The sequence below is a fragment of the Hetaerina americana genome, unplaced genomic scaffold (assembly GCF_022747635.1).
Source record: "Hetaerina americana unplaced genomic scaffold, ioHetAmer1.1.p SCAF_4, whole genome shotgun sequence".
In the NCBI taxonomy this organism is placed as follows: domain Eukaryota; kingdom Metazoa; phylum Arthropoda; class Insecta; order Odonata; family Calopterygidae; genus Hetaerina; species Hetaerina americana.
Genome location: NW_027286985.1, coordinates 76,788,759 through 76,816,074, shown reverse-complemented (window position 1 = coordinate 76,816,074; position 27,316 = coordinate 76,788,759). Strand labels below are relative to the sequence as shown.

At 40.5% G+C, this 27,316-nt stretch overlaps 1 protein-coding gene across 1 annotated transcript in view; it reads right to left on the bottom strand.

Annotated features, from left to right (window-relative positions):
* Positions 1 to 26,966, bottom strand: part of LOC139692483 (skin secretory protein xP2-like) — a 51,022-nt gene extending 24,056 nt beyond the window's left edge. The window contains exon 1 of the mRNA XM_071590700.1: positions 26,731 to 26,966. Coding sequence (XP_071446801.1) covers positions 26,731 to 26,905 — 175 coding nt within the window. The 5' untranslated portion in view covers positions 26,906 to 26,966. The remainder of the gene's footprint in view (positions 1 to 26,730) is intronic.
* Positions 26,967 to 27,316: the final 350 nt, after the last annotated feature.

Below are 27,316 nucleotides of genomic sequence, written 5' to 3'. Positions count from 1 at the left end.
CCTTGTAGGTTGATTATAATATTTCAATTTAACACTGCTTTCGAAGTCTGTCACGCCATTGAATGGCACGCGCTGTTTATTTGTTGTGAACATCGATACGTGGATTTAAACTTTACTTGTGGTGTGAAAAATGAAAAAAATCTGGTACAATTCTTGGACATTCTTATTTTCAGAAAGTTGAATTTTTGGAAACCCTTGTTTTTTACGGGTGGAAAATTCCATGAAATTATTACAAGTGAAAAAATAAGAATAAAAATTCGAAGTGAACGAAACCTTAAAAGGAATTATTCACACTTAAATTTAAAAGGACAAAGAGTCAAGAGAGGTTATGCATCGGATTTTTCTTACACTGCACTGATATATATTTTTCCATAAACCACAAATGTTTATATCGAGAGCTAGTTTAAGTTCATTGCCTTTAATACTGCGTGTGCTTCCTTATTACTCGGAGGTTTTTATCATATTCCCTTCCCCGAGCTGGGAAGTGTAGGATTATTAGAAAAAGATACATTTAGCCCTTAAACATTGCCAACGCACAATTTTCACAATGGACATAAATGCTTAATCCAATGATTTAAGCCTGCTAAAATGGTAAGAATCTTAAAAAGCCTTTTTATAAAAAATAACCATTTTCAGAATAGAGACGAAAAAATAATAACTGTTCACGTTGGTCTTCTGCCCGTATTAGTTTTACTCGAGTTATTTTAAAAATTATAGTCTAAAATATTTCAAAGCATTTAATTTTTTCGAGTGCTATTTCGTTAATATTTCGCTAAAACTCTTCAAATTTTTTGCAGCGGATTCCTGAATGGAAAATTCAGGGAAATGCAAACTTTACCGTCAACGTGATTAGTTATCAAAACTGTACGGTTATTAGTTGTCCGGAAACAGCGAAAAATAAAATTCAAGAATAATACAATAAGGGAAAATGCTAGATCACCAAACGTTACCAGTACATTTGATATACTATAACATGAAATCACCATGGGAAACAAGGCTATAGGAATTATTCCCTACATTTAGCCGATTAATCAAAATACGCAGTGAAATTTCACAATTACAATAAAATATCAATACACGAAAGAATAAAAAAGCATGGTAATAAGGAACTGCTTCCTCTAAATGGTGAAAAAGGAAAATTTGACTATAAAATTTGTTTCCGCTTCGTACTCCCTGCGGTCACAGGTTATCGGAATTAATGAATATGGAAACAGCACTCGGAGGAAAAATGACCTCAAGGAGAATATATGATATTCTGTAGCTTAAATAGCATGAAAGCATGAATTTTATAATTCTTTTTCATTAATCGGCACATAAAAAAAGAATTACATCGGGCAGTCAACTTCGCTGTTTTCCTTCAAAGTTACGTCCAGGCGGAACTCCATGAGTGAAAGTGATATTTTGATGCCGGGAGGAGGATTATAAAGCGAGCTCCGAACTGGCTTTTCTCCCCTCTTTTTTTAACATCAAAAAGGAAGAAAAAATATTACAAAAGAAAAAAAACGCAAAGCGTTCTAAAAACGGAATATGCAATTGCACTGCTAGACTGTCAAGTTTCCAGTCTCTTCATAATTGAAAACTCCACTAAAATAGTATTAACCGTGACTCCGATTAAAACAGAAAAGCAATCCGCACATTTGAAGTCGCGATTCAACGCGCAAATCGCTCGCAGTCACTCAACAATACCCCTTCATAAATCCCATTTCCCGAACATTTTTCGCTGGATCAGAAGCACATAAGTCCACCTGCGTCTCTTTTGTGCCAAGGATATTAAAAGAGCTTGGCTCGAAGTTTTGATTTTAATTGACGGGCAGCAGAATTTCAGCAACCATTCCCTTTCAGATGATATTGTTTTTTGAACTCCACTCGAGAAGTGAAAAATTAAAGAAAATTACGTCCAAGAGCTTACAACAAAAGAATATAAGGACAATTACAAGATTTGTTTCACCATTATTTACCGCGGGTAGGTTTTTCATGAGATTTGGCCCTACCTATTACTATACTCCTAAGCCATAGCTAACATGAAACAAAATATACTTGGAAATTGGAGGCTAATGGGTAGACAATGACAATTGGATAAAAATGCTTAAATATAGAAAAAAACAAAAAGGACATTCAAACTGTTAAGCTAAAGTTTCGGTGGCACAAATACAAGTATATGTACCATGCACAGGGTGCGGCAACATAACTTCCGTTTTTTAAAAACGTTTTGCGTTTGAGAAAAGGAAGTTATATTGCCGTACCCATAATTGTGTACGAATAAATTTGAAAATAAATTTTGTTTGAGGACACATTACGCCAAGAGGGAATGGAGCGATTGCCTTTAATTCCTCGCGTTAATAGGGTAAAAATACACAAAGTAATACACAAAGTAGCCTGTGTAACAGGCTAAATCCGATTTGGATATATACTTTCCTGGAAATTTTTGAGTTCGAAATAAAATATAGGTTTCTTGAAAAAAGGATTTTTTCTCGCCCAGATTCAACACGATTCACTCAGAATACGATTTCAATTAATTAATTAATAATTAATTCACTTCAATGAGGACCGAAAATTAAACTGTCGCATTTTTACTCTAGCTATCATATGAAAAGGTACATCATCAATCATGAATGTGCGCATTTTAGACGACTTATGAAATACAATGTTTTTACAAAAAGTATCGGGAAACGTTTCGTGAAAATAGATGGAGTTCGGGATGGGTTCTACCTCACCATTCTTGATTGACATTCGAGTCGATTTTTAGGGTACACGAAAAAATTAAAATTTTACGATTAAATACTTAAAAATGAAATTATACGATCAATTTTATCCATTTCTAGTACTAAAACTTCCCAATCGCGGATAAAACTCCATTCCTTTTCACTCCTGGTTCATGATATGAAAGTTAAAAATGAAAATTAAAAATGAAAATTAAGAATTGAAATTGACCAGTCTATAATTGCATTTTACATGACATATATAAAACACGCATTAGTCTTCCAGACAGGCAATGTAGCCATTCATTACACAAAACGCATAAAGAAGTAAACGCAAAAATAAACTCTCGGCAAAAAAATATTCAACAATTACACTCCAGGACACACTTTTGCTGTATTACGTATATCCTTGCTGTTGGTGTCACTTGCCTAGATTGGTTTAAGGACAATGTCGTTGGACGTAGCATAACCCCTAAAGAGGGTCTGTTGAACAATATCATACGTCATGGGAAAAGGACACTCAAGTCTCAGCTCATTCCTGATGACGGGAACGAGATTAAGCCTCAACCAGAATTATGAATTAAATTAAAAGTCTTGCGTGAGGCATTATGGAGGCGTAAATGATCGTTTTTTTCGCCTCAGATCGTCTCTGAAGTGTTTTCCACAATGTATCAATGGCCACGGCCCACACGGATTACTAATCTGTCAATTTTGATTTCTGCTGAACGCTAATATGAGTTTTTTAAATAGTACAAACATATTAAAAAATTGATCACAAAAGTACATTTTATTAATATGAAATGGTAATAACATAATTTAGCTGTGAACATTTTATAAAAACTTGTCTGAGAATAAAATATTATTTGTGTGATATTTTTTGCCGGGTGCGTTGTGTTCTGCTGGTTAGAGCGTTGGGCTACTGACCGAGGAGCCCGGGTCCCGGGGACGCTTCTGGGCACCCACACTGTATGATTGATCGGGTACCAAGCCTGCTCAGCAAAACACAGCCGGCAGCGGGAAGGAAGGAACTAGTCCCCATTACTTGAGGTGTTTATTTCACACGCCGTTCGGCTTGGTACGTATTAGGTGAGCTCTACCTTCGCCTATCTAATTAACCGTCGATGTGATTTCTGCGGTTATCTGTAGCCTGTTGTCGGAAAAATGTCCGCCGGCCAGCCAAAATTATCTTGAGGGCCACCAGTTGCTCTATTAGATGTCCTGTTTCGGTGCTTTCCGCCTTAAGAGTCTTAATATTTTTTTTTCTCACAGGAGCTTTATCAAACCACCCACCCTGGGATTTTTTGGCTCTCTTTTGGCTAGCTTATCTAAATTCCAGACAATGACTACCATGCCTTCGTGGTATTAGTAGTTATTGGGGGAAGTGAGCGACAGCTAAGGTCATTTGCACCATTGGGGATAGTTTGGTAATTTGATAGAGGTAGGATGTTCAGGGAATGGGTGATGGGTAAAGAGAAACCCAGTTCATTAATCTATTCCTCAGGAGAGGCTCAAAGGGGTAACACAACATTGGATCTGACTGACGGCGCACGCCAATGGAAGCGCTCTCCACAAAGCAGTAGCGGTCGAGTTACCTTTAAAATATCCTGTCAACGCCGGGTTTCGAACCTGGACTCTCGGGGTGGAAAACCAGGATACTAACCGCCGCACCAACCGGAACTCCACGCCTTCGTTTCTTAAGTCATGGTATATTTTTCTTTCTTTAAACTCTGTAATCTAGATCGTTACCCACGACTACTGGAAAATTACACCTTAGTGGAACAGCATCTGTTGAGAGCTGGGGCTTAGAATCCTGCTGATTACAAATAGAGCGATAAAGTGAGGGACCAAGAAGACCTCGGAAGCGATGAATAAAGAAAGAGCCATTTGGAGCATGGTATGGAGAAGAAGAACCAGGCGCACTGGCACGTTGATACACATTGGATTCTTTAGGCGCTTAATGCAAGGGAAAACAGAAAATACGGTCCACCGAGAAGCCAAGGAAGAAATTCGCACACCAAGTGCTGAAGGATGCACGAAAGAAGAAATTCATTCGGGTGCACATAAGAAAATTCCCTCCATCACAATCACCTTCGGATGAGGATGAAATCTGGACTATCGTTAGCTAATCATCGGTTTGAAATGCAAATGAAAGAAATGAATGCAAGATGGGAATGCTTTCTGAAATATGGAGAATAAGTCATAAATTCAAATGAAACCTCGCTCATAAATTTTAATACCACCATTTCAAAGCAAACCCATTTCAAAGCAAACCCATTTCGAGCAGGTGAACTCAAAGGACATACAAACTTAATCGCCAAAAGAAAGCAAAGATTGAAAAAAACATTATAAAACATTCTCCGAATGGGCCATTAAAACCTCACCACCACAGAACGAATAACGCTCTGCTATATAACCTTCCTTCATGATTTTAATGACAGATTTTTTCATAAAGAAATGAATTATCATTCGCTCTACACCGAAGAGTACCCTGGAGGAGATGTGAGTTGTCACGCGAAGAGAAAAATGTCGGTGGGCATTGTTTACTAGGCCATTCAACGGGTAAACACGAGAAAGCGGATGCTGGTATAAATAACAGGCGGGACGTGACTCGCGAGAACCGAGGCCACCTGTCGGTGAAACAAGAAAATACTGCCTATCGTAAATATGAAATTAAAATGCATCTTTTGGTAAAGGCTACAGAGCAACACGTAAAGGAAAAAAAAGTCCGCTACGTGCCCGCAATGGACCTCCGCGTCACTCCATAAATTACGAATCGCATTAAAAGATAGGCGGAGGGGCGATCTTTCTCACTTTCGCACGGTCGTTTCCCACGGGAGATCCCCCTACAGAGCCCCATATGCCTTTCGAACGCAAGAAAAACTACCAGCCATTTCTTCTCACCTCATGGATCCCTAGCGTACAGAGTCGCGGTAGTCTAGCGGGCTGAGCGAGCGGCCGCGAGTTTCGAATTCCGGACAATATGCACGGAAGAAACCTTATAAAATTCAACAGCTGCATCCACTATTCCTGCTTCTTCGAGTAGTAGAATTAATCACGAGAGGTAGCGAGGTTAATCAATACGAGGATTGGTTTGAAGCAGCTCTTCAAACAATCTGCCAATCCCTTTATTCCCTGACGGTTCTCCTTGAACCATTTTCATTATCTCTATTACGTCCAATAACTTATCCTTGGCCCTCCTATATAATTCTTCATCTCCTCTGTTTCCTTCAATAATGACCCTCATTAAGCTATTGTACCTCAGGATGTCCAATTATTATCCGTCTTATCATTCTTGTAAGAGTCCCCGATAGGTTCTTCACCCATTATTTTAAGTATTTCTTTATTTATTACTCTGTCTATCCACTTTATTTTCAGCATTCTCATATAGCACCACATTTCCATTGCCTCAACTCTTATTTTCTGAGTGGGTCCTATCGTACAAGACACATCTGCAGAAAAGTACTCCATGCATAGCTTTTCAAGAATCGCTTTCTTGTGCCTATGTGGGTAACTTTGTCAGGAAATTGGGGAAATACAGGTAGAGTAGGTAGAGAGAAAACAAACTTTTTCCTTTTCCAATTATAATGAATCGGTTCCATAAAGTTACGCCAGAAACCATTAATTATATTTTTCCAATTCTCTTAAGAACCACTCTTCCATGCCTAACATGTTCGTTATTCCTGCGCGATTTTCTAGTCATTGAAACTTCATGGGAAACCGAATAGTGACACAGAGAAAGGAACTGGCTTTCCCTATTCTGAATGCGGGAATTTCACAAGCCTTGAGAATTGGCTCTGCGGTGCCTTTACCCTTCCCTATTAAAAGCAACCTCCGAGTTGATTACTGGAATGGTGGCGGGCTGGATTTCCGACTATGGTCCTAACGTCAATGAAAAACTATCATTTTTACAAATAGTAGTTAAGCGGTTGCGGTAGTTCTTGATGAACCGAAGGATTAAGCATCGCTAAGCGTCTGCCCCGCCGGAAAAAAAACACAAATTTAACAAACTCGCATTACAAAACATTATTTCCCAGCTTCAAGTATTTTCTAACTCCGTTCATTCCATCCAATATGACTTCCTTTCGCCTTCCTCCCCTTCGTTTGCCAATTCATCTCCTCCATTAACCTTCCGCATTCAATCGCTACACATTATTCCCTGGGTACACCATTCCTGCCTCCGTAGAATAACTCCCAAAACAACCTCCCATTTCTTTACCGTCATTCTTCATTTGTTTCCTTTTATGACCGCTTTTTCCCATTCTTACCCATAGACAAACAAACATCTCCAAATCTTCCGATTAACGTTCGTCCCCATGACCACGTCCTGGATCCATACCACAAAACCGCTCCATTACGAAGTATTCACTAATCTCACCAATTGACGGCCATTTGTAAATTCCCGCATTTAGCTTCGACTTACTAAGAGAATTGATGCAGGGCTGTGTCATAATTCGTTTCTCGACACTCTCCACACTAACACTCGATAACTGGAGAAATATCGAGATGAAGATGGTAAATGTATATGACAATTTTCGTGCATATACTATACCTTAACTCTTCAAGGTATATAATGAGCGTAGTAAACGTAAACGCAGGTGAGAGATAGAATACATGTATTAAAAGTATAGGTAAAGCTTAAACAACAAATTTGATTATTATTCAGGTCTACAAGCCAACAAGTAGGATAGGCACGGAAGCCCACTATCACCTGCACCTTTCACTATATATATTAAACATATACGTATATATATATGTATATATATATATATATATTTATTTATTTATTTATCGAATATGTGTGTGTATGTACAGTTATTGCTGAGCTGTATAGAAAATCAGTGTGATATGCATGGGATGGGGATCAATGTAAACAAAAGAAAGTTTAAGAGTTTTTCGAGAATGAGAAGGCTAAGTTAAACGTTAAAATTTGAGTGCCAAAACTAGAGTAGGGCGATCTTTCTTGGTATTGTTTTGTCTTGTATAGATATACGTTAGGCAAAGAAGCTTTCGCAAGGAGGGAGTTGATGACTAGGGCATTAAGTATGTTAAGAAAAGATTAGTGACAACTTTCATATGTAGAGTGGTTTTGTTAGATGTGAAAACTTGGTCATTGAAGCAAGATGATAGGCGTGCGTAGGAGGATTTTGAGGTATGAATATGGGGAAGGTGGAAAAAATTTTAATGTAAGAAGAAGAGAACAAATGAAGGGGTTGCAGGTATGGTGGGCGAGGAGAGAGTATTGCTGGGAGAAATCTAAAGGAAGCAGGAAACATCGATGCTGAGCGTTTTGATGGGCAAAGACAGTGAAGGTTGAAGACCGTGATGGAAGGGAGAACGATAGGCAAGCGAGGTAGGGCATGGAAAATAATAGGCACGTTGGACGGAATGAAGGGAGGAAGAATATGTATGCGGAATTGAAAAAGGCTTTATTGTGGCGTGGGAGGTCAAGTTGTGCCTGGCTGGGCAAGGCTAAGAAATGTAGGGGGTGCTAATTTTCTGTCCATCCAAACTCTTAACTTGAACAAGAGACCACCAAATAATAATAATCATATCTCTCTCTCGTCAGGGTTGCAATGCTGCTGACGTGCATATCCAACGTCCTTCATCATTTATGAAGCAAAGGGGGAACTACAAATCATACATTCTACATGCAGTCGTCGCGCCGACATATTGGGTATTCCGTTACGCCGGCTTCTACGAATCCTAATTAGGCCGATTTGATTGATATTGAAAATGGACGTCAGAAATTATTGACTGTCGACATAAAATTGATACACGAGTGTATCATAGCTGTGATAAGGTCGCAAGACTTGAATAGGGGATTAAATACAGGAGTTGCGTCGCATATGAGACCATTTAGAAGGAAGATTTAATGTGCACCATTAAAGCTCTCTATCGATCGCGGCCGGGTTCGATACTTGGATGCGATCGTCCTAGTCGTCATCCGGGTGTGTTCGACCATTTGATCTAATCGGACTCGTAAACCGCGTCAATAGCCCGCTTTTAATTTATTTTTGTTTCGAGTATTAAAATAATTTATATTTATCAAATAAGACAACCTTATTTAATACTTGATATATGTTTAATTTCGGGATAAAAGTTGATACCATTGCAATCAATGATGATTTTTAAGACGTAGATCGGACTGGTCTTCCACACTGAGTTAATTTACAGAGTCACTTCCACACTGAATGGTAATTGATTATATAAAAATCGATAAGTCATGATTCTACAGTGAGAATCTGCGGCTCTATCTTCGAAACTTAAGTACAACAAAAACGTCTTCGTCATAACGCTCGAGAATCCTCACATACTCCTGAGGAGCTTCATGATATCTCGTGAAACAGTGTGCGACTCGTCGAGAAACGGCAATCAACGAATGTAAACCGTGTAATGAAAAAAGGCGCCTGATGTATTGGTGTGGGATACTCGTGACGTCACGAGTTACCGCTACGAAAGAAAATAAGGCATAACGTTGAAGTGGAGGCCGGGGAAACGAAATATCTTGAACGCCGTCTATATTTTTTTCGAAATCCCAAGTAGGCACTACAATTGCATTTCCTCGATGGCTTCATTCCGGTGAGTACATCAGGGAAAATCATATTTTTAAAACTTTAAGACGTCAAGATAATTGTAATCACAATGGGCTGCATTAACTCTCGCCCCATTTCGAAGAGATTAGATTCACGGACTGATTCGGTGTTCACCTTAGTTACCATTTTGTCTCGAAGCATCTATTTTTACCTTAATGGCCATATAATTAAACATTTATAACGCCCCAAATTTCGAAGCGCTGGATAAGTTCTTGAAAGTAAGATGTGTCCAGAGGACGGGGTCCTGGACGTCCGCCAAAATTTTCCTAACACCTAAGGGTATTGCCAATTTCTGCTGATGAAATCTGAATTGCAAATTTGCTTTATGAAATCAAAAGCACTTTCCGAGAATGTGCCGTGCAATTCTTCCCTTTCCTGTTTCGAAATGCGCGCATCCCTGTCCGCAAAACATTTAACACAGCACGCCGTGCGGGAGGCTTGAGATGCGAAAGGGGGTGTAAAGATGACCCCCATACGCCAACAACCCTCGCCCCTCGTGCCAACGATGCGATTAATGAAATGTCACAATTTAAATGGCTGACTAGCCAGCCAAGTTGCTTACCTTACCTGCTTGACGCAAGAATTTCAATTCAATCACAGACTGGAATCCAAGACGTGATATGCTCGGCGACACGAATGAAATGCCACTCAACTTAAAACTAAACGTTCCCCGAGCAATTTTAGCGCTGCGCCTCCTATTTCTACTTCCGGAAATTCTCATTCGAATTGATTCAAACCCCTTAGGCGAGATATGGTTGAATGTCATAACATTAAGCCGATGAAAAACACAGATAGTGCTGTCCACGTATTTATTTCTTTGAGGCATAACGTGTCGGGGAACCAGTAATAGACGAGAAAAAAGGCAATGCGCTAAGCTGGTTTGGTCCTGAAGGAATGGAGGTGAGTCGAATCACCAAGCACCATCGCCAAGCATGAGAGGTATAAGTCGTTGAGGGAAAGGGGTAGCTCGAGAAATTAATGCGTGAATATGGCGGAAGAGGCACAAGATAAGGAATGAGGAGCAAGTATGAAACATTGTTTGATTGCGTCAGAAGTGAAAGAATGTATGCAAGGATATGGAATTCTTATGAAGTCGGATTGTCAAACTATATCGAGTGCAGCGTGTATGAGCGAGATTTGTATGACGCTGTTATGACTAACTTAGTAACAGCGACATTAGATTATGAGAAGAAAGAGGTTGGGAATGACTGACTGAGCGAAGGTTAATTTGTAAGATTAAATCTCTCGCATAAATTGGAAGCAGATTTCTTTTGCGTTGATGCTCAAAATTTATTTCTATCCCCGTCGTACCATGGTAAGAGAGATAATGAAAATAAGATTAGAGATAGATCAAAAGTTGAACTGACACATTTAAGACGCCATTTTTTCCACAAACGATAAAGATCAGAATTGAAAACGACCGAGCCAGGAAAAATATCCTAAGTAGCCTAATGTGTCGTCAATATTTTATCTAACATATTTCATAGTTATTTTTACTAGCAACTAACATTGCAAGTGTAGGAAAGTGTGTTACACTAAGATACCGTAGGGCGTGTCGTTGCTAATAAAATCATTTACATTATTTAAATCATTTAGCATATTTTTGGCAACTATAAACTAAGCACCACTTTGATGTTGCATCCCTGACGTGGAATCACCTCCTGCCACTCACACATTAGCGGCAACTGCAAGGGTACCGCGTGTATATACAGATATATATGTATATATAGATAGGGCAGAGTGGTACAAAAAAATTGAAAAAAGAATAAACTCCCTGTAATAATCTAAATTCAAGCTCTTTTTGATAGTTTCTACCCCGAAAGTGTAAAGGTTATTTATGAACACAAATATTAAGTGTATTTTAACGAGTAGGGGATTGGCAACAGATAAACAACGTCGAGTACACATGATGATGACACTTGATGATGGCGTAGAATCGCACATTATTTCATATAAATAAATAAATTGGGAGTACAAGTAAGGTCCGATTATTTTATCTTCGGTCGAAGACTTGGGTAAATACATGACGTCAGTTTTCGCAATGTCCACATCTCACAATATATTTTGAAACTGTAGCTTTAGTATTCTCATCATTAGGAGTTTGATTGGAAGATACGAACTGAATTTCCACAATGTTATTTTCTAGAACTTTTAAAATATATGATTACTTGCTAATGGGATAAATATGTTAATATAGTAACATTTTTGCTAAAGTTGCTACGGGAGTACTTGCCTGAGTTAATCTTTCAAGGAATGACTATTGATAGAATAGATTATCCTATGTATCGTTTTTCGTTTTCAGCAAATGGCATAAATCCAAGTTCTACGGAAAACTAAGTACGATCACAAAAAGTACAACCTAAAGCTACGTTAGAAGACGCGAAGAAAATGGCATTTATTATGCATTTCTTCCAACTGATTCCACTAAAAGTAGTCATTGCATAAGAATTTTGCTTTCGGAGGAAGTCAGCCCCATAAAGTGATAGGTTGCTTTTCTTTATTTTTTATTACGAAGGCGTGATTATTCATAACAAAGGAGCGATGCGGCGTGAAACAAGTTGACACTAAACGACAATACCACGAAAATATAAACAGAAGCTGGACGCTAAGGACATTGTAATCCCCAAGTACGTGACATATCAACGTCTATACAATAGCAAAGATGATAACTGTTTCAAGAATCCCAACGTAGTCTTCTTTTGCAATTTTCGCCGAGTTGAAATTTATGAAAGGACACCGGAAGATCCAAGAAGAAATAAAAAGAAATCCATTCATACGGACTCAGAAACGTTCGCAGAAAGGTACTCAAAACGTCGGCACGCACGCGCTCACTTTCGCGAACGTAAAATTAGGATAACGAATGCGTACTATCACTATGGGATAAGGACAAACAGAGAAACAGAATGTTCGAAAGACACCCGGCTTCCACTGCTCAAGAAACAGGAAGAGATAGTGTTTGACGGTTGCAACACGATAGCGAATACATTTCTTCCGAGGAAACGTAAAACATAGGTCGGAGAACTTATTTCTACCTTCGGCATGAGGTACTTTAACTTTTAAAACTAAGATGGAATATTTTAAGCCTAAAACTGAATGGGAATTTCCACCGAATCAAATAGCCTTGTCATGGGGAGTCAACAGTACGCAAAGAGAGGACCAAGAAAAATATGTCAGGACAATATTGATGGAGAAATGGCTAGAATAGGACTTCGACCTAGAGATTGGAACGAGAAAATGACAGATTACAAAATCGGGCAAACATTAAAGCTGCATATATTCAATTAATAATGAAACCTTCAATTCGAAATTATCAGAACAAAACGTGTTTTAATCACCAAAAGTCGACGGCGAGACTTTGAAAACAATACCTATTACGGAATAAATTAAAGATACAATCCAAGCTATTTTCTTCGCACCCAGTCACAATCGATTCATTCATTCTCGAGACAACGTCTCAAATTATATCCTGTATAGTAATATAGTATCGCGAGAGTAATGCGATGAATTTTCAAAGGTAGGGCAAAAATTCAGGGCATTTAATGGACGAGCTAGCGGACTGTGAGGAACTTTGGCAACAGACCCCACCTCCGTAGTCGCAGCGCTAGGATAGGATTCCTGGAACTCAAAACGAAGATTGAAATAAAATTCGCCAATTCCAAAGAAAAGTTAACAACGGCTTTTCTCTTAGGCTATAATCATAATACCGGCTGCCTTCAAGTCACTATTATTGCTTCGGTACCATTTCATAAATTGTTTGCATTAAAAAAAGCTTCTGTTGATACGATCAAAGTCCTCTGAAAATCAAACGCTCGAAGTGGTGATATTGATTTTTTCAACGTTAAAAAACTTGATTTTGCTGATAAACCCCATTACAAATAGTGGGCATAATAATTCGAAACACCAATTACAAAACTCATAGCAAAGTTCTCTATAATTATTCGTTTATTTCATCACAATTGGTCAAACGACCTTTGCTGTCCACGCGCCCACCAGTCTAAATACCTACCTGCCTACATTCATTAAAATGCATTCATTTCTCAGGTAAGCATCTCTGTGTGACGCGCACAAGTACAGATACGACTGCAAGGAATGATGGCACATATGCCTTCTCCTCCGTCTATATCCTCAGGGCGTCAAACAACCCCCTCAGTGTGCACGCTGTGGACTCAGTCAATCTTCAAACTCAGTCAAATCAGCAACGGACACCCTCCTCATTAAGTACCTCCCTCCTCCATTCGTTCGAGGTCCGCACATGCGCCTCGAGTGGATTCACCGCATCGCCGATAACGCACTCGACCATCGACTCGATGGGTCTTTCGTTATGACAGCAAACCTGACAAGTAGGGAGGTTGAAGGGGGAAGGGTGTGAATTGAGGATAATCAAAATCGACGCACAGACGATCCGAAAGAACGGCATCACGCTGACCGTGATGGTTACAACGCAATTAATTAGGGAATACCCTTTCGGGAAGTGGAACGCAGGCGAATCATCTGTGCGCACGAATGGGCGAGGAACATCGTCCGAATTAGTTAAAACATGACGCCGGATGAACATCTAAATGAGCGAATGATCCACGAGGTGACGTTTGACCGGACACGCCTCGCCACTTGGCAAAGACAAGGAAAAGATCGAATACTATATATGATTTCTCTCGCGGCAAACAAGTTGTGTGCGAGTTGGAAACGCGTTAATAATTGATGAGATTCAAAACTGACTGGGTGAAAAACAGGAAACACCAGAGGTATATATCTGATTTTCAAGAGGTTCCACGACAGGGGTAATTCCTCATCTCACTCAACCACGACACAACATCCGTACCCCCGACCGGAAATGAAGGCAGTAACCTTGGTGTTCACTGTGTCAGTCTCTCTAACCCGAATGTGTCTGAAATCTCACTAAGCCAACACATTACCCTGCAAGATATCGGCGTATACCATGGGTCTATGGCAAAGGGCGATATATCAACAACCACTAAGAGATACTGAGAAATTTATCGTTTAATTTGTGTATTCAACAATGTAATATTATATTTTTGAGAAATTTAAGGCTGGGGGAGAGCGTTTTTCATTTTGATCATTATGAATTGTGTGAGGGAAAGAATTTCTTAAACCGATTTGAATATTAGCCAGCTTTCTTTAGCTACTCAAATGTCTTCTTCAACAGTCTTCAACTACTCTTCTTCTAATATAGTTTTTTAAAGACCTAGTAGTATTTCTTCGTTGTCACATTTAACTTCGGTAAAACAACTGCATTCATGTAGAAGGCAAATTTGTGCATATAACCTCGTCCGCCTGGTGATTTTCAACGTAGTTTTTACTGCAACAATTTCAGAGTGTACAAAACATTCGCTTTGACGGATTCCAACCCACATCCCTCAATATCCGGTCGAGTGCTTTAGCCACTTAAGCTATCGAGGCGTCCTCTTAAACTGAAATTTTGGGGCTTTTAAAGGAACAAGATGTTGTGACGAAATACCGTACATACAATGTCACCGGCATTCGTATTCGTGCGCGACGCGCCACAGTCCACGCAGTTAAAGCCAACTTTTAAACACTCCCGCAGTTTCTTTGGAAGTAGTTTTTACTATTCATTCAAAGTTTTTCTGTGATGATGAATGTGCCAACTCGGCCAGTATTATTGGTATTTTAATTAAGAAATTTAAATTTCCACACAGGATACCAAAAGCATTGAGATGCATTTGAGACGTGGGCTAATGCAAAATGGTACCTCATCTTAACTCATGCGTTCAGATATTTTCCCCCAATAATATGGTGTCAAGTTCCCTTTATGAAGTAACGCAAAAAATTCTATCCAACGATTCCGGAGATTAAATTCTCTTATTTTAAAGCCGCAACCCAGGACGTGAAGTATTTGATCGTAATTTGCTCATTCGTGACCAAATTGAATTATATTTCTGCAGCTAACAAGAATAAAAATGTCAGACGATGCGGTTCAATTTGATCAAATTAACCTACCTTTATGCTCATGCGTACAACGTGAGTACGCTGTAACGTGGGCGTTTTCCGTGCATGGTAACAAGAGACTCTTTTTTTGTAAGAATGTACTCGCGAAAGAAAAGCGCAATTAAATTATTAAACACCTCTGGAATGTGGCACCCTGGGCAGAGAAAAATCCACCCAATCGGCATTCGGGATCCCAAACAGCGACAACTTCCACCCTTCGAAAATTCAGCCGAAAAATTTGCCTGATACGAGAGTCAACACAAACATTTTCAACCTCTGAATAATACCTATACTAGAGGAAACCAACAATTGCCAACTTGCCATTCCTGAAATATCTGACAGTATCACTTGGAAAACCTGGACAACTTGGAAAAGGTCTAATATATTTAACGAATTCAGTTCCCTAAAATAAATTAGAATACCATGAAAATAAAATCTCGCGGAGTACTTCACGAGTGAATATTTCGACCGAGTGATGAGTTACAGAAATCAAATTAAGGCAGGAAAGTATAATGAAAATGTAAAAGAGGGATGTGACTACGCTTTATTCGGTATGTTCGGAAATTATTCTGAATAAATACGAGGAATTATGGCATTAGAAAAATTTCAAAGAGAATGCGTTTGAGTCGTAAAAAATGTTACGAGAAAAGAGTTAGTGCTACAGGGGTGCATGAGTAATCAGGATGGGAGTCTGCTGAGTCACGTGGAGAGTAGTTTACGACTTTTAGAAAAGTAGAGGCAACCCAAGATTACTTTTCTTTGCATAGAATCCTGCAACCCACCGCTAGAATGTGTGGCAGGGGGATGATTACATACCAGACTACTTTTGGTATTAAAAATTATAAAATTATTGAGGACCCACATCACATTGGCCGATTAGACTACCAGGATAAAGTTAGAGAAGATCACTTACAGGTTCAAGTACTGGCTCTTCCTTTACACGATACACAACCATAAAAAATTAAGCCTAAGCATCCCTACCTTTTTATTCGGATGGGCAAAATTTTAAGCTTTACATGAACACGCCTATTACTGTAGGATGTAGATAAGAATTTGTGTGTGTAAGACTATGTACAAGAGCATATTTATGTACATGAGAATATTTACAAACAAATAGTGCGGGAGGCCGAGGCCATAACTTCCCCCGAATAGTAGCAGTAGTTTCTAGGGGAGCAAACCGACAGCTGTCATCTGCGCCATTAAGGATTGACAGGAAAGGATGAAGGGTGGAGAGAAACCCGGCATCGGTATTGGCCTACTCTTAACGAAAGGCGCCAAGGGGTCCACAGTTAAACGTCCCATCCGACAGACGGCGTAATCACTGTAAGTACCCTCCGCAAAGCACCTCAAGTAGGGATCGGGATACCACTGAAAAATATCTGCCACCGCTGGGATTCGAACCCGGGCCCTCGTGGTGGGAAGCCAGTGCGTTAGCCGCCGCACTATCCTGATCCCCCTTCCGCCGAGGAACGCTTTTGCGGTGGCCACGATTTCGAGTAGATACAACCGAACAAAGTTGACACGCGAAAATGATAAAGCCCCCCATCACTCGTCCATGCCCTTTTAATATCTCACGTCGAAGCTGACCCATTCGTCGGTCACGGCGATCGTTTATTAGTACTCTGCGGTAACTGCATTAATATTAACAACTCGTCCATGGACGGGTACGGGACACGACCGCAAATCGATACGCCTATAAAAATCAACAAACAAATAGGGAAGAATAGGGAATATGCCTGAATCCGACCCCCTACCCGCCAATGGCTGCGACACAGAAACTACAGCGCCCCCCATATCTAATGACGAGGTCTGGGGTGTTGAAGGCGGACGCGACGCCGAACGCCAACCGTGACATTTTCTGATAAACAGGATACTCGCGGTAATAAAAGGGAAAGTCATTACAAAAAAAGAAGTCTTTTGGGTGGGGGTAGGCACTATTCGGGCTGATTTTTATCTGGGTCCACTGTAACCGACCTAGACGACCTTGACCGATTCACCCACGTCGCGTTGACAAAAGCTCCCCACTATCTGTCGCCCCTATCTCCACGCTCATGTCGTATTTTCGGAGAGCTGAGTCCTTTGCTGATCCTGTGGAAGAGCGTGGAACTCGCAATGAGACAAGTCGTCGCGCGGGACGGGGCCTCCAATTTCAATTCTCGTTTTTATTTTTCCACAATCGGGTACTCCACGCACCATTCCGTATCGTCACCCTGTGATTGGTCAATGGACATCAATCAAAGCATGTAACGGAACTCTCTCACCGGAAACGCATTCTTTGGCAGGATCCAGCCAGAGTAGTTAAGAAAAATGGCACCTTAACCATGGTACAATTAGTAGCTAGATTATTACAGAATAGCACGACTGGGCACCGTGGGCGTGCCTTTCGATATATAGGTTTCGTGGTAGAATGCGCGCACTGTCGTCAACTTCTCGTGCCGCTAGCTTGAGGTCTGGTGACATACTATACCAATGGTTGCGGATAAATGCATGATGATTTACGTAACAATGGATCTAGTCCACAAGCTGTAAATAACGTATTCACGTTCTCAGTTGGCTCATTTAAAAATTATTGCTATTCTATAATTTTACAACGCTGCAACTTAATGGGTCCACTTCGTGTAAACCTAAATTTCTAAAAAAAATTATTCTCAGAATATTCCTTCATTTTACATGGAAACATTTTTTCTATACATATATATATATATATATATATATATATATATATATATATATATATATATATATATATATATATATATATATATACATACATATATTTACATATACATATATATATTTATACATGAGAGAGAAATTTGGCCGGAGGACTTCATCAGATCAGGGTTAGTTCCCACTCCAAAAAAGGTAAAGGCCGCAATTTGAGAGGACTACATAAAAATAAGTTTCTTTTCGCACACAGCTAAAATGACTCTCAGGATCGTCAATAAGAGAATGGAGAGCAGGGTAATTGATTACTTAGGAATTGATCAGTCTGAGTTCAGGGAGGGGTTAGGCACGTGTGATGCCAATGCAATACTGAGGTAATTAATAGAGAGAAACATTGAATATAATCAGGACGTAAATGCCTGTTTCATAGATGTCGAAAATACGTTTGATAGAACGCATTGGGAAAAATTAATGAATGAATTCCAGGAAATAGGAGTATGCTGGAGGGATAGAACACTTATTCGCAATCTGTACACGTATATGTCTCCGACTGCTCATGCGCCAGTGGGGGATGGAGAGTCGGAATGAGCAGTGCTAGGAAGGGGAGTAACACATGGGTGTTCAAACAAGGGATGTCCTATGTCCTAAGAGAGGAACGCAAGCATTGCTGAGTGCATTGGGAAGTCATTGCGATAGGTATATTATGACAATAAATGTAAATAAAACAACGGTAATGCGGTTTCCATAAAAGGAAATGCTATGTTAAACGTTAAAATAGGAGGGCAAAAATTAGAGCAGGCGGAACAGTTTACATACTTCGAAAGTGTTTTGGAAAAAAATGGTCAAAATATTAGGGACATAAGGAGAAGGCATGGAAGCTTTCACAAGGAGGAGGGAATTGATGACAGGGATTTTAAGCAAGAATGTTAAGAAAAGGCTCGTTAAAACATTGACATGGAGTGTGGTTATATACGGTGTGGAAACTTCATTGAAGGTGCGGAAACTTAATAATTGAAGCAGGATGATAGGCGTGGATTGAAAGGTTTTGAAATGTAGGTGTTTGGATGTAATGTGGGTGTAAAACTGGGAGGGTGTAGAGGCATGGAAAAGGTGAAGTGAACTGAAAGGAAAACAAACGAGGAAGTACTAGGTATGGTGGGGGAAAAGAGGTGATCTAAATGAGGCTGGAAAGATGACTGCAGAGCATTTTGAATAACAATAGGATGTTGAAGGTTGTGATAGAGGGCAAACGAGGATGGGGCAGGAATAGGATACGAATGATGGACGGAAAGAAGTGCGGAAGGAAGTATACGGAGTTGACTAGGGGCTAATTGTAGTGTTGGATGTTGACTTGTGTTTTGTCGGTAGAGGCGAGGACATTGTCACAGTACCGTTTGGTAGCTTGTGTCCATCCAAAACCTAACTCAATCGGCAGATTATCGATGATATGAGTAATAATAGTGTAAATAAAATATGCTGATCAATACAAAATACATATGGATAAATACTAACAGAAAAGGCAGAGACGATACATACTGATAACAGTTTAAGTACGTATTAGTATGGCTGTGAGAGCAGCATCAGTGAATTTCTCGAACATTTCCACCACAGACTTATAAACTTAAAATGCCAAGATCATATTAAAATTGCTCATAATAAGTAGGTATCCTGTGGATATAGCTCGCACCCGCGTCTCGGGTTCAAAACTTGATAATCTCCCAGAATGCATTTTACGGGTGGCGACTGTTTGGAAAATCGCAGGTGGAACATGGAAAGGAAGTAACCGATTCGGCCGAGTACTTTAGTTAGTTAAGCTATCAAGACGTACACTTACACTCCGAATTTTGGACATCGAGGGATCCGGGTTCGAATCCCGGTCAAGAAGAATGATTTTTAACACTCTCTATGTGTTGCATTTAAATTCATATTAGCGAATTCCGTCAAAAAGTTATTGTCGCGGCATCTCCCACAGTTTCTTGGAATTTATTCGTATGGTTTTGGGCCTAAGTGCACGGTTCCTTAACTTATCATAACATCCTTCTGATCATTACCACTGCTTATATTTGCCAGCCAATCGTCAAAAATCCTTATATTTAACAGATTTCCAGAAAGAGTGGTCAAACCACATAATATCTCCATATTTTTCCATGCTAAAAACTATAACAATAGTTATTAGATTTTCAGAGTTGAGAGAAGTGACAGGTTCCGTCGGTGCATCGCACAATTTCCAAACCTAGGATTTCTGTATGTTCCCATATCGTAAAATCACAAACAAAATCGAATGGTACAAAAAAATAGTTTTTTTAGTGTCTCCATCTCTGAGGTCACATCGCAGCGAGGAATCCATTTAGGAAAATCTATTCTATGGCAACACAAGGCTCAAGGCTGAGACCAGGGACGATGGATGTTATGAGTCTTCATAACGCGCTCGCATTGTCGATACCGTTATTTAAGCGTTGGATTGCGAATATTCTGTCAACCTGCTTCAAATTTCGCGATACGAAACACAAAATAACTCGACAGAGAAAAATCGCATCATGGGTAACGACTACCATAGCATATTGAATGAGACATGTTACTGTGTCTTTGATTCGAAATCACTTTTTGGATTCCGAGATAAACTGAGCTATAACATAACCTTCCGTAAAATAAGTACGCAGTGAAACGGTATTCAGTGTTGCCACATTTCTGAAGAAAACCCTTAACCCGCTTCTCCTCGAGGTAAAAAGGCCATGACGCGCAAAATTTTGCAGCAATGAACCGCACTCCATCCGATGCGTATTGAATAAAAAAATTCCCAATTAGGCGCCGCCATCGAATGGAAACGAAGTTAAAACTCTTTGACGTGCCGTCCATATTGAAATGATGTCAGAGAGCTACAGACGGACCACGGTGCGATCTCGAATCGGATTTATTTTTTACCTCAACTTTCTTGTTTTGCTCGAGAGAAGTGAATACGCATCAGCCAGACAGTCGTTGAAATTGCGAAAATGTCAGCCACTTTTGATACTTAAACATTTTCAAACATTTCAAAATTTTCACACATTTTTATGGGCTAAACTCTTCGCGGATTTTTGTTTCCATTTTATATTAACTCATGGAAAAGTACACACGATATCACATATTCATTAATTTATCAAATCTTCCTTTAAGGGTAACAATGAAAACTCATTAGGGTGAAAATTATTCGCTGCTATTAAGTGTTGAGTTTAACGGGAAAGATGAATTGCGGGGGTTATATCTTTTCAGAGTATTCAACTGTAAATGAAACTCACGAATAGTACACTATATTTTGAACCGCAAACCTAGCCAGACCGACGATGTCATCTCCAACGGAGATCCCGCCGTATCCCAGGATGAGGACAGGTTATCTTTCCACACGGTACGAATTCGATATTCAACAGAGAGAACGTAGGATTGGTACGGTCTCTGAAAAAATAATCAGAGAGTGTGCTTTCATATTTCGCTCTCCGTTTTTTTCTAACCCTCAGATTCCTGCAGCCGAAGGTTAGAGAGAGATAGATAGATTGATAGAGAGAGAGAAGAGAGAGGGCTATAGAACCACAACTGCCCTTCCAATTCACAAAACGCACGGGATTCTGGAGAGTATCGAGCCGCTTCACTGATAGACGCGGCGGCCTCGGAGATGTTCGCGGATGACATCAATAAGGGCGCTGCGTGCGTTTCCCCATCCCGATGGGAAAATTCTACCTTCGTGTTCACGGATCCCGAAAGAATGTCCGCGGGTTGGGGAGGGGGTGAGTGCGTACGTGTGTGTGTGTGGTGCTGAACCTAACCAATTGGCAACCGTTTTAGTGACATTGAGGAATACAGCATGCAGGGAAAGGTGGTGTCCTCATTGCAGTGGGAAGGGGGGGATGGAATTTGCTATGAGAGCATTCACTGACGCGCGCTCGAGGGAGCAGCTGAGTTTCTCTATAAGATCTCTTAATGGATCTTCTCAATGGACCGCTAGCATTTTCCCAAGACATTGAAATTGCTCTAAATTTGTGTAATTCATTTGTTATCACTAGGTTTCGGAGTTCCCAATAAAGCAGCAAAGTGCGTCCGCCGATTTTCGGACGGTGAGTCCGAAAGTCGGCGGACTTTCGGAAGTCCGAAGTGAGTCTATGCGATATGAAAATATGTCAAAACTACATGAAATGATTGCCAATAAACAACTTGTAGAAACAAGATCAATGCCAACAATTTATGGATACGACACATCGAAGGCCTATGATTATCGTTGATATAAAGAAATGAAGCATAGTGTTGATACACGATACGGACGATGTTAATCCAACCACCTTTAATGGACGATAGTTGATATCTCTTACGACCGGATATGATCGATAATACTCGATACTACAGAAATAATAGATAGGTAGATAATGGAAAGTGACTGTCGCACTGCTCTAGGATGACCGACGCCAAAATGTGCAAAGGGATAGAAGAAGTGAGTGGAATGCTGCGTCAAATTAATCTTAAGGGTGATGATCACAGATGATGATGATGGCTATTAGTAATTACGTTATAGTGTGGCGCCGATTTGACCACACGGGGGACTAGAAAACTAGAAAAAATCGGTGCTTTTAAAAGTACGAGGTGCCTCTATATTTTTAAATACACGTCAATTTCGTCCGCGACAACCAATTAACAATCGGACAATCACAAAGCACAGAATAGTATGTATGGTAATGGAATAGTAGCCAAAATACAAAAAGTGAAGAGTCAGGCGTGATGTTGTGGAATCGAGACATAATAAAAACTTCGTTGCAATTTTCCACAATTAAAACTTTATTCCGACCATGGTTTCGATACACTGTATCATCATCAGGATCGATCCTGATGATGATACAGTGTATCGAAACCATGGTCGGAATAAAGTTTTAACTGTGGAGAATTGCAACGAATTTTTTATTATTTAGCCAAAATACGTTCTGTTTTGGTTTCAAATATAACTAGCGCATTTTGGCATTCTAACTTTGAAATTGAATACATAAATTCAGATTTATGCCCGAGATATGTTTTGAAATTACTTCATTTACCACACGAATGCCACGACAAAAATCAGAATCTTCAGAAAATACGCGAAAATAAACCGCAATTGAAAATGTCCTCGCAAAATTCTCAATGTAAATTAGGCAAGATTTAATTGATTACAGACCGTAATAAGAAAGATAAAAAATCTATGTAGAATCCCTATCACACCATGTGCTTTGTATCCATTGCTATAGCAAATAACTTTCCCCAAAACGTATGGTCAACTAATTAACAACCGTAAATAAAAGGGATTTAAAGGAAGATCCAAACACGATGTACTCCGTGCATTAAGCATTCCACTCTAGATACTATAGTGGATTCTGCTTAGGAGTGATTTCCGGCTAAGTATCTTATTATTTAAAACTTCAACCAAAAAAACTTTCAAGTTTAAATCACACGCTAGCATAATCACGAGGACTATAACTAAAATGTGAGTTACCAGATAAAATAACACTAGATCAACAGGATTGTCTTCCGCGTTCAGTCGAGTTTCTCACAATATTTAATTAAAAAATAATGCTGGTATAAACACCAACACTTTGAAGAATACATAATGACACAAAATCATATATTCATTATTCTCAAGCCAAAAATTGGCGCCAGTAACTATCAAATGATTATCGGGACCTACTATCATATTACTGGTTCAACCTCAGAATGCGTAGTACTATCGCTACAGAGTGAGATGTCAACTGTCTCGCAGTTTACGTTATGGGAGCCGAATGGTTACAGTGCTATTTACCCACATATAAGCATCAGTGTTCAACTGCAGAAAAGTTCATCTGCGCTTCACCCTGCCCAACTTCCTGGTTACTTTCACTCGTATTGAATAATCTCCAAGGAGCCAAGTGCGCGGAACCGCTCCCAGACACACGGTATCCACCGAGAGCTAGCCTCTGAGGAAAAGAGTGAAAGGTTACCCAAAAGCCTCTTCTACTGAATGCATACATACACTTATGTAGTCCCCGGCGCGGCACTCACACGATTGCTCCGACGTGTAGCTCCATCTGTTGCGGATCACAGGGACGCGGAAATCGATTTTTTTTTACCCCTCGGGGTAAGGGAAACAAACCGCGGGCGGATCGCTGAGAGGCTGCGACGGAGGAAAATCAAAGGCCGCGAGGGGAGCTCCCGCTCGTCTCTATTTTTGCGGAATCCCAACTTCCACCGATACCCGCCTCCCTCTGACCCGCTCATCTCCTCCTCCCGGACCGTGCAGTCATTTGCTCGATTAATCTCTTACGGGAGCGATCGCTCCCGGTCCTGAAACGTGATCGGAACCTTTCCATCGCCCGTGGGATAAGAGCGGTGCCAAAACGTGCGAAAAACTGGCGCCGGTCGGTCGTCTACGTGCTCTGAACAGCACGGTCAATGGCCACCACGGCTCCGATCAAAACCCATCAATTGGGAGGAAAGCAACGCGGCTGGGACGTCAAGCCTTTTTTTTTTAGGACGTGCGGCTTTCGTAGAGACATGCTATGGAGCACGTGGCTCAAGCACGGGTCAATGGGGTCAATGAGAAGGGGAATAGAAGGCGAACGAAGAAAGGACACATCCGAAACCATCCAGGTGCATGAGCATTCAATTCATGTGTGCCAATATATCTTTCACTTAACATCGTTAGGTGCTGTTTTCACAGATTCGCAAATAAGAAACGCAATCAGTTAGTAGCGTCGCCATTGATAACTGATCGTCGTCATTCACCAATAACGATGGGAAGTTCGCCGAGGCACGGGCACCAACGGTTAGACTGAGACATCTGTTAACGTGCAAACCGATGAATTATAAATCGTTCATGGATTTATGATGTGCCCATGAGCGTACTTCCTTTTCTCATGCCAATAGAATGTCTCTAAAAAAATATACATATATATCTAGCGAAGGAAAGTCTCACGGTTGTGAATAATAATAACAATAATTTAACCGGAGAAGCGAGATAGCGCTAGCGAACAAAAACACAGAGAGACATTTAAATGAAACCACTTTCACTAGGGAGAGGAGTCCTTCCGAAAATTCGGAATACGTGCGTTTAATTTGTATGTGTGTCTCCGTGTTTTTGTTCGCTAGCGCCATCTCGTTTCTCCGGTTAAATTAGTGATATTATTATATATATATATATATATTAAATATATATAATATGTATTTTATATATACATATATAGATATATGATATATTATATAATATATATTCATTCATTCACATGGAAATAGGTATAAGGAAAAGTGAAGGGACACATAGGACGAACACAGGAGAGGTGGGGAAAGCGGAAACGCATATTACAAGCGTAAAAATATTTCCATGACTGGGACTGGAACACCGGATCTTTCCACTTGCCGGGCGGGTGCTCGAACCACCTGAGCTATCGAGGAAACAATTTACACTGAGATTTGCGGGTCTTATATATTAACCAAATTCCCCGATTCTTTGGCCAAGAGATGGCTCCAGGGGGCAGTTTCACCCACCAAAGGAGAAAAACACGAGCCAAAAGAGGAAGGAAAGTAGGTAAGCAATCATACAACATCATAAAGGATAGGAACAGTGCGTTTCGTGGCAAGCCTTGCCAGAAGAAAGAGACGAGCCACACTGGCCAAATACACATTCAAACACGAAATTCCACCATATTGCGAACAAATATTCATTCATTCACATGGAAATAGATATGAGGAGAAGGGATAGGAACACATATTAGAAATTAATTTTTATTTAGGGAAATATTTTTGCTCTTGTGATTTGCCTTATTCAGCCTTCGCCACCTCTCCTATGTTCGTCCTTTATATGCGTTCCTAACCCTTTTCCTTATATCTATTTCCATGTGAATGAATATATATATATATATATATATATATATATACATATAAATTTATATATAATATATACATAAATATATAAATTTATATATATAATATATATTTTATATTTATATATATATATATATATATATATATATATAACCATAAACACAATAATCAACCCTCAGGTCGGTGGTAGAGTTCACCCAGTACTAAGCCCAATGGTGCCTGAAATTCACACATCTGGGTAGGGGGCCAGTGCCTTACCCTCTGCCGGTTATGGTTTCCCACGAATATATAATGACCATTTAGTTTCACGCATGACAAAATTTTCAAAGCATGGCATCTGGCGGAAAAAGTTCTTACAAGCCACTTTCACAAAATACTGACCGACGACAATAGTCGAATAATTATCTACTAAAGTTAAAGAGAGCCAGGAGAACGTGATGAAAGCCCTCATTACCTCTTTCAATGGACAGCTTTAGGTCTGCAAATTAACAAAAAATTACGACATCGAAACAAAGTAAGGTTTTAATTAAAGTTTCGGGGTTTGAAAGGCAAGGTGGGAGAAAGGTGGGTCGTAAGTGATGAGAATACAAGGTGACGGATTGAATAGGTTAGCAGAAAGGGTTGTTGAAATAGGGATATCGCTTAAAAAAATGAGTTATTGATACGTTTAACGCCATTGGAGTACCCCCACACAAAAGATGATAAAAAAAATCCCAGATGATTATATTAGATATTCGGGGAGCGGGGGCCTCCACCTCACTCGTGGGGTTCAGCTAGCCACATAATGTGTAGCCAAGTTATATATTTTTTTCTTGAAAAGGCCCTTTGTCCCCTTCTCTCCACTCCCCCCTTCATTTTGTGAACGATCCCCACACCCCCCATGGTTCCCAAACTCCACGCGGAGGGAACCAAATCGATTGGAATTAATCACCCGGCGGCCCTGCCCCGCCGTGGGAGGCACCAACCTGAAGGGGATATCTCCCCGTCGTCCTCGGGGGCAGCGGCGACGCCGTGGTCAAGGGCGGCGGTGGTCGCATCGTCCTCCTCGGGGGCGGCGGGACGGAGCGGCGGAGCGCCCGAGGCCTGCGGAGGCGGCGGTGGTGGGGCGGCGGCGGGGACGGCGGGCAGCTCCGCCAACATGGGCCGCTCCCCCTCGGGACCCCTGGCGCCCCCCGCCGCCCCCCCTGCTGCTGCCGGCGGCGGCTCCTTCTCCCGCTAGGCCACCTCCTCCCTCCACTCCTGCGGCCCCCCTCCTACGACCCCCCCCGTCCCGCCCCCTCCCCGGAGGGGTCCCTCCTCAACGCGCCATGGTGCTCCTTCGTCCACTAAATAAGCTGCGGGAGCACAATTGGGAAAGTAAAAAATATATTTAATATTATGTCTAAACACAATAGGAAACAGGTACAGAGGAAGGTATAGAAAGTATTGATTTTAGGAAAATGTGACGGAACGCAACGGATCTGACACTAGACAGAAAAATGCGTAACAGTACGAAGAGCGTTCGGCTGGCAATTGAGAGGCCCGGATTCCGATCCCGTCAGTAACATATTT